Below are 13,077 nucleotides of genomic sequence, written 5' to 3' on the forward strand. Positions count from 1 at the left end.
TACTTTACTAGTTACTTGAAAAAAGTAATCTGATTACGTAACTTGCGTTACTCGTAACGCGTTACCCCCAACACTGTATAAATATATATCTCAAAAGGGATGTTTCATGAATCTCTACCTCCATTAAGCCACAAAAACAAAAGAGTCAGTCACAAGGCCATTTTATACACACACAAGCCACTAAAAACACTTTAAAAAAGAAAGAAAGAAAGACAAAAAACCCCTCAAGCATTAGTGTGCCAATAATTCCTCCTGCCCTATTCAATGAGGTCGTATTTTCCACATCATGTGATGTTTTTCACGCCTTTCAGTGAGCTTTATTCTGACAGGACCCCACACACAGGTGTCCTTTCTGCTGCCTGCCTGAGCGCTCTTGTAAAGCAGAGCTCTTTGTGTCAGTTCTGGGTGCTAGAGACAATGTGGCACTCTATCCAGCACAAATACTCACCACACGCAGTTTCTGTCGACTTACATCACTCTCTGCTCTTTAACATTGTGCCTGAACTACTATAAGGCCAGTTCAGCGCTCCAGAGACTTTGTCGCTGTATGTCACTAGTCTCTGTACAGTGAAATCAGTGCTGTTGCTTTAATGTTATTGGTAGAGTGCACATCTGGACATATCCAAGTGCGATCACAGGTAATATACTTCAGGTAAAACTAAGAAATTGATTTTCTTGTGACTAACAAAGTAACTTTCTGCTGTTGGAAAGTGTTGTTTAAATGTAAACAACACAATTTAATCCGAAATGTCATTTAAACTGGACAAAGTTATTTGATTCTTTAAATAGATGTGGAATAAATGTGTGGATTAAGCAATTCTTAACTGTGTAGAATAATGTAATACATGATTTATCCCCGGTTTCACAGACTAGGCTGCCTAAGCTGTATTAACTGAAACAAACTTGCACTGGCAAAACTGTTTTAATATAAACTGCTACTAAACTGATCATGACGTCATATAATAATCAATAACTATCAATGTATAATCAAACTCACTAAGACTGCTGACAGTTTCTTTTCCATGCATCAATCATTATATCCATGCATGCGTTTACTGAATGATGAACTCACTCCACAAACTCTCTCCTTTTTTGACAGCGCTTGAGACATATGAGATCCACTGACATTCTCCTACAGGTTAACACTCATCATTTGCTCATCAAAGTTAAACATTTCTCAGCTTTGCTACATGCACACCTACATGCTTGTGAAAGTGAAGAAGATCATGTTATTTTGTCTCTGTTTCAATGACAGTGTGAACGATGCTATAAATGTTGGAAAACAGGCTTCTGAAGAACATCACAAAGAAAATGAGAAAAAAGAAACAGCCCATCCAAAAATCACCAATGGGCAGTGTCTCATCCAGTCTTGCTCAAGCTAATAAAACTACTAAGAGGTGAATTCTCTAGGCTGATCGGTCTGTTCGTCTTTGTCAAGCAAGGCACTTATTTTTGAATTATTAAATTAGATTTGTTTTCCCATTAAAATCCTCATCTGTAAAAAAATGAGCGGAGTACCTGGGCAGTGTGCGGTAGTCTCCTGCATACTCTTCATATTTATACTGGATCACATGCAGATGGGAGTTGTAATATTGACAGGCCTACAGGAAGAAAAAAACAGGCAGAGGTTTATCCTACAATAAAATGTACATGACAAAAAAACATAAAAAACATTCACTACAATTCATAAAACCCTACAGAATGTTAAGCTGGAATTCATGCGTTAAGTTAATGGCTGATTAAATAATAAAGGGATAGTTCACCCAAAAATGAAATCGTGGTACTCTTGTGAAAGTGTGTCAACTGACACGGAAAAGAATAAATTGTTGAATAAAGTTGCTGTTTTTGTTTTCTTTGTGTACAAAGAGTATTCTCATAGCTTCATAACATTACGGTTGAACCACTGATGCCACATGGACTAATTTATTGATGTCCTTTTTTGAACACGCCCTTAAACGTGTCAGTTGCGTTGCTGTCTATGGAGGGTCATAAAGCTCTCAGATTTCATCAAAAGTATCTTAATTTGTGTTCCAAAGATGAATGAAGGTCTTACGGGTTTGGAACGACATGAGGGTGATTACTGACAGAATTTTCATTTTTGGGTGAACTATCCCTTTAAGTATGTTTGAGGTAAATTTCAAAGCTTTAGGCTAAACATTTTCTGAACAACAAACAAATCAACTAAAGTAAAACAGTTTTACAATTCTCCCATCTGAAAAATGAACAAGTGTCTATTACTGCCAGCATTTTAATATTTAATATAATTCTAAGCAGTTTGGTTGTGGACTTAAACATGGTCTTTAATAAAAGCTTTTGCAAACCATGAACAAAAGCACATCACAAAAATGCATCTCAGACTAGACTAATTTTCTACAATACACTATTTTAGTACTGTATCAGGTCTCCACATAACGTCCCGTCAGGTTCAGAACCACTGCTGGACTATGACAGAAACACTGGAAACACTCTATGATGAGAGAATATTAAAAATATCTACACTGGTGTTTTTCTGTACATGAGCTGAAGTATTAGTAAGGGTACTGAATGACATGATGATGGATAAATGAAGTCATAAATGATGACTTCATTTCCCTTCAAGTTTGTCAAAACAAAAGTAAGTACTGTGTTAAGGGTGTGAATATTTATTCAGTGTGATACTTTCATTCTTAATACTTTTCCAAAGTTATAAATATGGTTTTTGCTTTGTCATTACATGGTATGAGGTGTAGAACGATGTGAGTAAAACATATAAAAACAGCTCATGCTGGTAATGACACATAGTGTTAAAGATGTAGTTCAACCTTGTCGTTCCAAACCCATATACGTTTTCTTCTTATGTGGAACACAAAAGAAGATATTTTGAAGAATTTTGAAGAACCAAACAGTTGTTGTTTTACACTGACTTCCACAGTAGGGAAATAAATAATATGGAACCATCAAGTATTTGATTACCAGCATTATTCAAAATATCTTCTTTTGTGTTCAACATAAGAAAGAAACTCATACAGCTTTGGAACGACATGAGTGAGAGTAAATGATAACAGAATTTTTATTTTGGGGTGAACTATTCGTTTAACTCTGTCACTTTTTGTAAGTTCAGCTATTATTTAGTCCTGTGGACTACATGTAAACATCTGTAAACAACATAAAATACCTTATTCAGGTCAGCACTAAAAAAACATGGTCAGAGGAAACGGAATAAGGTGTCATTTTAATGTGGTAATATTTGGATTAGTTTATGGCTTGGACAACCTAGAAATATCTATGTTTGGGATGTAAACTAAGTGTGCAGAAAGAAAAAAAAAGATTTCAAGGCCTCTAAAAGTCATAAAAAAAGGAATTGTGCAATGAGTTTATTGTGCCAATATAGTGCTGGAGGTTTCATGTCTATACATATGGCCTGGTGACCAAACTTCACTAATTTCACATTGCATGAGTAAGAGTGCTCTGGTGACAGACCGGTTTGATGAACATAAAAGTGAAGATGAACATTTCCCATGGCCTGCACAGTCTCCAGATCTGAATATTATTCAGCCACTGTACAGGACTTGTACTGTATCTGTCATTCCCAAAACAAACTGATGCCAAAAGAGGCCCTACAGCATATTAAAGGGGAAGTCCATTTCCAGAACGAAAATTTACAGATAATGTACTCACCCCCTTGTCATCCAAGATGTTCATGTCTTTCCTCAGTCGTAAAGAAATTATGTTTTTTTGAGGAAAATATTTTTCCATATAGTGGACTTCTGTGGTGCCTGTGAGTTTGAACTTCCAAAATGTAGCGAAACGATTGGTTATTTTCTAAAAAATTTTTTAACCTCAAAGTCTTGTTCTTCCAGTTCAAGACAGTTAGGGTATGTCGAAAAACTCCCATCTCATTTTCTCCTCCAACTTCAAAATCGTCCTGAATTGCTGCAGAAGCACCGACCCAGTGTTTACAAAGTGAACATGCAAAGAAGGTCAAATGCCCTTTACAAAAAAAGGGTAAAACAGCGATGTAGGATGATTTTGAAGTTGGAGGAGAAAATGAGATGAGAGTTTTTCGACATACCCTAACTGTCATGAACCGGAACAAAAACAGAGTTCATGCAGACCTAGACGGGATGAGCGTTTGAGGTTAAAAAGTATGTAAAATGTAAATTTTTTTAGAAAATTATCCAGCTATTTCACTAGATAAGACCCTTCTTCCTCGATCATTTAGAGCCATTTGAAGCTGCATTTAAACTGCATTTTGGAAGTTCAAACTCACGAGCACCATAGAAATCCACTTTATGGAAAGAAATCCTGAAATATTGTCTTCAAAAACCATAATCTCTTTACGACTGAAGAACGAAAGACATGAACATCTTGGATGACAAGGGGGGGTACATTAACTGTACATTTTTGTTCTGGAAGGAAACTACAATGCAGTTTTATTGTCCAACCCCTGCACATGTAAGCCACAGCTGCCCTCCAAACATCCTGTTCTTTTTTTTTTTTCTTCTGTTTTTTTTGTTCACAAGTCTATATAAATGCATGGCCAAACTGCACTAATTTCACATTGCATTATTAAGAGAATGTGAAGGTTGAATTAGCGCTCTGGTGACAGAGTTGTTTGATGAACATGAAAGTGAAACTGAACATCTCGCATGGCCCGCCCAGTCTCCAGATCCGAATATTATTGAGCCACTGTGGGGTGTTTTAGAGGAGTAAGTCAGGAAATGTTTCCTCCACCAGCATCTTCTTCTGTTCCATTCTTTTATATGGGATCCGAACCAAAGCCACACACAACAGCACTCACCTGTCTGACCAGCAGACATTCAGCGTGTGTGTCGGCTCCCTCTGGCACAGTGGACTTCACCGTCCTCCTCTCCACAGGAAGAGTGGACACCTAGAATAACACAAACACACAGAGAGCGTTTTGAACTGAAAAACTGATTTTGAACTTGATTTTTGAATCAAATGCAGCATGCAAGACATGTGATGATGGGAGTCATGATACTGTTTAGGAATCGGCTTAGACAAACTAGTCAACACAGCTATATCAGTTCCCATTACCCCAATTTCACATGTAAACTGCATTGTGTTGCTTTACTAGATGTGCAGACGTGTGATATGTAACAGGAAAGCATCCTTACACAGCAGATTTAAGCGCATCCAGCCAAAAGTGTTTTGCGGTTACAAAGGAGGAATTTTTTATAAAAAAATATGTTCCTATCTCGTGTGGCTAAAGAAGAAGTGGTACAGGCACAGAAACTTCAAATATGAGAGGAGAATGAGTCTGTACTTTATTTAACATTACAACTCAGGTAAAGAAGAATATGGTAGCAATATAATGTAATAATAAGAATATGGCACCATATTAAGGGAAATAAACTGTTCTGCCATCATAATGTTTTTCCTTTAAGAAAAAGTCATATACAGTAATTATTAATAATAAACATTTTTTAAAACAAAGACTTGTAAAGGCAGTTTACTTGCATTGCTGGGTTTACTCTTTACATGTAAACCAGTAAATCAGGTTATTTCAGTAAAATGATTTTTGGTAGTCATCAGCATATATGCTCAATCTTAATGACAAGACAAAAGCAATTCTTCAGAATATGCAGAGACTGAGTCCACATGGTGATATTAAATTTTCTTTAATGATGTTTTACAGGATGTTTGACAGCAGGTATATGGCGAATGTTTATGAACATACTATTATCTATACTCATCATATTCACACAATGTTGAAGAAGTGTCCAGTTGTATCCTTGTACAAACACAAAAAACAACAGCACAAAAAACAAATAAATAAATAAATGAAATATGAATACCATGGTTACTGTTGACCTACTGGCGGTTTTAATTTAGTTTCATATTTAAAAAAATCACTTCTTTTTTTATTCATTTCATATTGGTATTTTGAAATTTCATTTTGGAAACATTAATCTCATATAGAATTATTTATGTAGCTGTAATTGCAGTGTAAGTGCATTCATACCACCGGAGCTGCATTAAAACAGTCTGTGTAAAATTGCTTTTTATTAAAATTGCTTCTTATTGCTTTTATTCAATTTCGAATTATTGATTAAAATTAAGAATTTGCGAACACTTTTTTTTAAGGAGGCAAACATGGAATGAAAACTTTGTGGTTAATGTGTTACTGACTGTAATCGTTTTTATTTAAATGCTTAAAGCTCATGTTAAGACATGGATTCTGTGTGGAGAAATGTCTTTGTCCATCTATTATGCTGTGCAGACTAAATGCTAATCTGCACAATAAACCGAATGTGTCTGACTCTGCTAAACATTAAATAATACATAAAAGTTTCTTAGTTATATTCCGGTTAAATAATTGTGAAATATAAAAAATTACACTAGTCTTTCAAGATGAGCAAGTCTCCAAATCATGAATTTTCCTTTTGGTGGCTTTAATGCTGTCAGAGTCATTTTACATGTTGCTTCATTGAGTTTTTGAGCGAGAACAGTCTTAGTAAGCTTGTTTCATTTGCTCCCCAAAGCAGATTTTTTGGTCTTTGGGATAGAAACTTTGCTGCTCAGCGCAATTGTCTGCTACATATTTTCTAATGAAATAATGTTGAGTACATTTGTTGTGTTATCTCTTCCTGACTGTTTACGTTCATTAAACATCCCATGTTTCTGAGCCTGTTGTCGGTTTGCATAAAATGTTGAGAAGGTAACAGTAGCACAGAAACTCAGTGCACAATTTCACAAGCCTGTTTCTTCTCGCTGCAGCACGCTAAAAGCAAAGCGACAATGACAAATGTGCAATCAAACATTTTAAACGAGAACAAAACATCAACATACAGAGTACATCACATATCAACATGGTTGCTCAAACATGCTCTGGTGTGTGACGTATGCCACAGGAGCTTCAGTGTTTACCCTATGTAATGCACTCTATACATGTGTGTTTATATATCAATAAAAGCCTAAATTAAATCTGTTCATCATGTAAAGTAATTGTATTTCTCCATAAGACTTGGAGTAAACTGCTCTGTTGGATTCATTTTATGATACCTTTATGATGTTTCGGACCTTCCAAGTTTTCACCTGGACTTTCAGTGGAGCAACATTGCAAAAAAAAAAAAAAAAAAAATAAATAAAATACAAGATTTCTAAATATATACAATTGCAATTGATATTATTTAACCCGCCACAGACTGCAGCACTTTACGAATACAAGTTTTTTCTGAAGATTCAGGACTATAGAGAAGCTATAGAGAAGAAATTATTTTATTACTTTAGAAAGTCTAAGGCTGTATGAAGACTTCCAAGGCATTCAAAGTTCCTAGAGACACAGCTGGAACATCCTTAGCTTACAATGTGTTGTACCAGAAAAAGAGTGTGGAAGAAAACACACAATATCATGTTTTGTTTAATCAAAACAATTGAGAACATACAATGTACAGCCAAAGATTTTCAAGATGACTCAGTGAAAGGTCAAAGGTGACTTTCTTGTTGAAGCATCTTGCCAAATACCACTCTTGACCAAGAAGAACAAACAGGCCAACTGTAATATGCTAAAATTAGTTTGGATAGACTGTGGAGTTCTGGAAGAAAGTTTTATGGAGTGATGTGACCAAACTTTTAGGACCTATGGATCAGCGGTATGTCTGGTGCAAAAAAGGCAAATCTTACGAGCAAAAGAACACGATCTCCATCGTCAAACATGGAGGTGGACCAGTCCTGTTGTGGGGTTGTTTTACTGTTGCAGAAAGTGGAAATCATGACTGTATGAAGGAACCCTGTTGAAAAAAACTACCATATGCAGGTTAGCTATGTTTTGAAGCATGGCTGCTGGTTTGAGCTGGTTTAAGATGGTAGCTACTGCTCAGGACCAGATTAGGACCAGCTAATGACCAGCACATAACCAGCACATGACCAGCTTAAACCAGCTCATGAGCAGCTAAGGACCAGCTTTAACCAGCTCAAACCAGCAGCCATGCTTCAAAACCTAACCAGCATATACTGGATTATTCAACAGGGACATCATGGATTCTTTGAAATGTCAGGCCATTTTGGCAAGAATTGTAATGCTTTTGCTCCAAAGACTAAAGCTACCCTTATGAAAAAGAAGTTTATTCAAGCGTGCTGTTAGTACACTTCTTTTAATCTAAAAATACAAAAGTATACTTTCAGTCTACTTAAGAAGTGTGTGCTTTATGTACTTCTCAGAGATATACTTAAAATGACATTTAAGTATACTTGACTTATACTTAGAAAAGGACTAAATATATTTAAGCTATACTATACTGAGCTTAGAGAATCTGTGTTTTCATTCTTATATGGTAGGGGGCGCTATTACACATCTTCTGTACAGAATTTCCAAAACACAAGTGAAGAAGAAAGCGAAACAACAGATGCTTCCACATGTAATCTAACATGATCATCAGACATAAAAAAAATCATCAAAACTGTGTAATGTTATGAAATAAAATGTCGACCCATGAAGAGGTAATAATGACTGTAAAAGTTTGGGGTGTTGATCGACTCCATCTATGTTTTGATGATCATTCTGAATAGTTCAGTCTTTTTTCAGCGTTTTGTTCAGCGTTTCTTTCTTTCTTTTTTTTTATTTATGAAACTTACCCACATTCAAGTGTTTATAAAAAAGAATGCATGATGCTAAAATAAAATGTCTTTGTCTACAAGCAGATGCCCTGTTCTTTGTTTTGATGTTTTGTATGTTCAGATATTCATATAACAACATTACAAAAATAATACCTAAGTAGGGACATAGTAGTATACTTAAAGTATGATGAAAAGTTCACGTAAAGAAAACTTACAAGTACACTTGCAGTATGAAACTACTCATCTAGTAGTTTACTGAGACTGTACTTCAAAGTGTACTAAAAATGCTACTACATGTATTTAATTAGTAAACTATCAGTATACCTATAAGTTCACTTTTAGTATAGTTGCAGTACAAACTAAAACCTTAGATGTATAGTTGTGTGCTCAAGGTTTACTACTGTAATACTTGAAGTACACTTAAAAGTATACTTTTATATACTAGAAAGTGGGCCAATTTAGTCCCAAGGAGTATTGAAGTAGTACACTTACAATTATACTACTAGTACACTGATATCAGTATACTTACTACATAAAGTATACTTCAAAAAATATACTTGAACCTTACTTAAGTATACTTAAAAAAAAATCAACTTGAAATATACTTTTTGGTAAGGGCAATGATCAATGAACTTTCCTGCAGGACAATCATCCCAAAGTAAACATCCAAATCTACTTATGCTTAGTTCAGGGATCAGTCATAGAATGTTCTTGAGTGGCCTGTTCAGACTCCAGATTTAATTCTCATTGAAAATATTTGGTTGAATTTGAAGAACGCAGTGGCGAAGTGAAAACCAAAGATTATCAGTGATCTGAAAGAATGGGCCAAGGTTGCAATAGAGAAGAGAGAGCAACTTCTAAACACTTCCAATATTGGTGGTTTAAATGAATAAAAGATTCTGCACCAAATTTTACATTTGGGGGTTGAACAATTTTGAACATGAACATTTAGAGCCAATAATTTGATTGCAACTGTATACTTAAATCGTGCATTGAAGATTTACCAAAGTTTGAATTGAGTTTGTCTCTTTAACATGTGTCTTCAGCAAGTCACTTCCTATTCCGCTTATAGTCAGTGCAGTCGGAGGAAAACAGCAGCACCATCTGGCTCAGCCGTCTCGAGAGTTTTGCATACATCAGCATGACATCACAGCAATATTGCTCATCTCAAACGAGCCTGCTATTTATGGATACCACAGAAATGAAGTGCTATAAACTCAGTCCTACCTTTCTCAAAACTATCTGTGACTTTTACTATAAAACAGCACTCCCAAAAAAAGATAAATCTAAAACAAACGTTTAATGGCAAACATCTTTAATCATAATCTGATAGTTCATTCAACACACTGAAGCTTCTCCTCCATTGACATCCATTAAAAAAAACAGCCTTCCCCTGTGTACCGCAGCAAGTTTGTTTTTTTGCCAAACTTAGAGGATCTGATTTCAGGGAAGATGTAGGTTCCCCAGCCACATGTGCTTTTATTTTGGAAAAATTACGCAGTAGTTTCCACAGTATGACTGTTTATACTGACCATCAGACTCCAAAAATATATTACTAGTTGTAATATCAACAGCAAAACAGTTCTACCATCCACCAGTAGAGGTCCCAATCACCCGCTCGCTGACATGGATTCTTGATATGCGGCATCTGGAATTCATTAGCCTCGTGTGTATATATTCACTATGCCCAGTGTTACCCTACTGCCGGTTTCTTTTGGTTACTCAGCTTGATTACTGATTTGTTGGCCTGCATCTCTGCCTTTCTGGTTTTAAGCTCGCCGTTTTTCATCATGAACACAGCACATCATAGCCAATATGAGGTGTTATATATTTTTGTGTGCTCAATGAGTAAAGGCGCACAAGCAGTGTTTATATTTGTGCCATGTAAAGCCCAGATCTATATATGTGTGAAAGAGGATGTGGTCTGAAAGGCCTTTGCTGTTTTCAGTGCTGCACACAGGGAGAAGTTTCAACACATACGCAAACAAGCACACAGTCATTCAACACCTACTTGATGACTTTTTGTAAATTTCCACACCTCTCAGAAAAGACCCTTTTTAGAGCATTTTCAAAATGACAAAGCCACACGTTCCCGTGTGACTTAAATGTATGACCACCACAGATAAACACAAAGAGAGAGCAAAGCACTCACAGTGAAGTCGAGGTCTGGGAATAGCAGGAGATCTTGAAGAGGATCTTCTCTGAACTCGGGTTCAAGCTCTGAAATCACAGCCTCATAGTCCAGAGGGTCGATCAGTTTGGGCTTCTCCTGCTGTGAGACACAAAGAAAAACAGCATTAGCAATAATATCAGAATCAGACTTTCAGCTGTGCTGAGTGTTAGACTCGCTTAAATATATCTTTGTACGCTCTTGCATCATCTTTGATGACTTAGATTGTAAACTGTAGGGTAACTGGCAATGCTTTTTAGATTCTGGCTGAAACATATGTCTGAAAATAGTTATAGGTCTCTGCATCTGACTACTACTAAAATATATTTGTGTATTTTTTATATGTGTGTTTTCTTATAAGATTTTGAATGCTTTATTAAGGGTAATCAAATTGTCCATTTGGAAAGTACCTATTAGCAAATGTATTACAAAGAAAAAACCCCTGAAATATCACATTAACAGATGAATTCTGATTAGAGCCGGAAGTCTTTTGGGTATGATTCAACAATCTTTGAGCAGAAGGATTTGGGGATTTTCTGCCCTTCTTTGTTTCAGATCCTCTCCTGCTCTGTCAGGTGGATCGGGCACAGACATTTTCAGGTCTCTCCAGAGATTTTTGATTGGGTTCAAGTCCAGTCTCTGGCTAGGTCACTCAAAGACATTCACAGAGTTGACCCTAAACCACTCTTGGGTTGCCTGTGTGCTTAGTGTCATTGTCCTTTTGAGGTCTTGAGTGCTTGGGACCATCTCTGCTGCATTCAGCTTTCATTCCACCCTGACAAATTCCACAATTACAGACTCTGAAAACCATCACTAACCACCATGCTTCACAAATGGAATGCCTTTGTTTAGGTCATGAGCAATGCCTGGTTTCCCCCAAACATGATGCTTGGAGTTGAGGGTCATCAAACCACGGCTAGATATAGGAATAGTCCTGGGGTCACTTGTATAAACACAGCCACTTACGTTAAGGACTATTTTGTAAGAACTATTTTGACCAGTATGACCAATCTTGAAAAAAAAAAAAAAAAAAAATAGATGACTAACTTTTTAAGACTAGTCTCAGTGTCTTATGCAACCGGCCCCTGGTTGTTCCAAAATTCTTCAAAAATTCCACTGTGCTACTGGGAAGCCTTAATGCAGCTGAAATTTTTGTACTCTTCTTCACGTCTCTGTCTCAACACAATCTTGTCTCTGAAACCTGCAGGCAGTTCTTTCGACCCCATGTCTTTGTTTTTGCTCTCATATGTGTCCTAGGGTATCTTAAAAGATATTACCTTTTATTCTGTGCCTTTCCATATCATGTTCAATCAACTGAATATGCCAAAGATGTACTCAAATCAAATGTCAGAGCCATGGCCCAATGGCAATGACCTAGATCTTTATCCCTGCTCCTGGAGACCCAGGCTGTGTCCAAATTTGCCCCATACCCTTAAACAGGACTCTATTTGAGGAAAGTGGTGTCCGAAACTATAGTAGACACTGAGTGCACTTATTCAATCCCATAATGCACCGCAATAATGAGTGCACAAACAATGGCCCTGTCCCAAATTGCACCATAAACCCTTGCGGCCTTCCTGTGACTCTAGAAGTCTGCCGTGGAGCTCGTCTCAGTGCGGGCTCAGCGGAAATGTACATCGAAGGAGAAAAGAAATCTGCAGGACATTGGCACTCCAGGACCAATGTTGCCTATCCCTATCGTAAGTACACATTAAGTGTGCCATTTGGGACAGGGTCTATGTACACCAGGAGTGGCCAACTCCAGACCTGGAGAGCCGCAGCTCTGCAGAGTTCAGCTACAACCCTAATAAAAACTCACCTGCTTGTAGCTTACAGTAACCCTTCAGACCTTGATTAGCTTGTTCAGGTGTGTTTGATTAGGGTTGGAGCTAAACTCCGCAGGGCTGCGGCTCTTTGGCATTCGCCACACCTGTCATAGACTGTAAAAAAGATCTCCACTTCATTCCACTATAGAAATATGAAGCCAAAACATCTCAGTATGGTTGCTGTCATCTTGCGAAAATTACGTCAGTTGCAGCCCAAGTCTGCGCAGCAGTGATTGTGGAGTCCCACCCACCCACTCCTTCAGCTGCACTATATTAGTGCAGCGTTTCCCAACGTCCAGTACCAGTTTATTTCCAGTCTGCTTTAGCATACCTGCCTGTGATTTTTCAAGTGATCATGAAAAGCTTGAACAGCTGGTTCAGGTGTGTTTGATAAGGGTTGGAGCTAAATTTTGCTGGACAGTGGGTCTCCAGGAAGACCACTGGACATGTATGTGGATGACCTGAGTTCAAGTCCTGGCTCGTGAGGTCCTTTCCTGGTCCCATCCCCAACTCTTTTCCCTT

General features: G+C 37.2%; 1 protein-coding gene across 5 annotated transcripts in view; it reads right to left on the reverse strand.

Moving 5' to 3' along the window:
- Positions 1 to 13,077, reverse strand: part of dock10 (dedicator of cytokinesis 10) — a 107,603-nt gene that overhangs the window by 48,796 nt on the left and 45,730 nt on the right. For all 5 annotated transcript variants that reach the window (XM_051128695.1, XM_051128697.1, XM_051128698.1 and 2 more), the window contains exons 2-4: positions 10,712 to 10,831; positions 4,781 to 4,870; positions 1,519 to 1,601 (exon numbers count right to left, since the gene is read on the reverse strand). In XM_051128695.1, the coding sequence (XP_050984652.1) occupies positions 1,519 to 1,601; positions 4,781 to 4,870; positions 10,712 to 10,831 (293 nt within the window). The remainder of the gene's footprint in view (positions 1 to 1,518; positions 1,602 to 4,780; positions 4,871 to 10,711; positions 10,832 to 13,077) is intronic.

This window comes from Labeo rohita, chromosome 15, assembly GCF_022985175.1.
Source record: "Labeo rohita strain BAU-BD-2019 chromosome 15, IGBB_LRoh.1.0, whole genome shotgun sequence".
Taxonomy (NCBI): domain Eukaryota; kingdom Metazoa; phylum Chordata; class Actinopteri; order Cypriniformes; family Cyprinidae; genus Labeo; species Labeo rohita.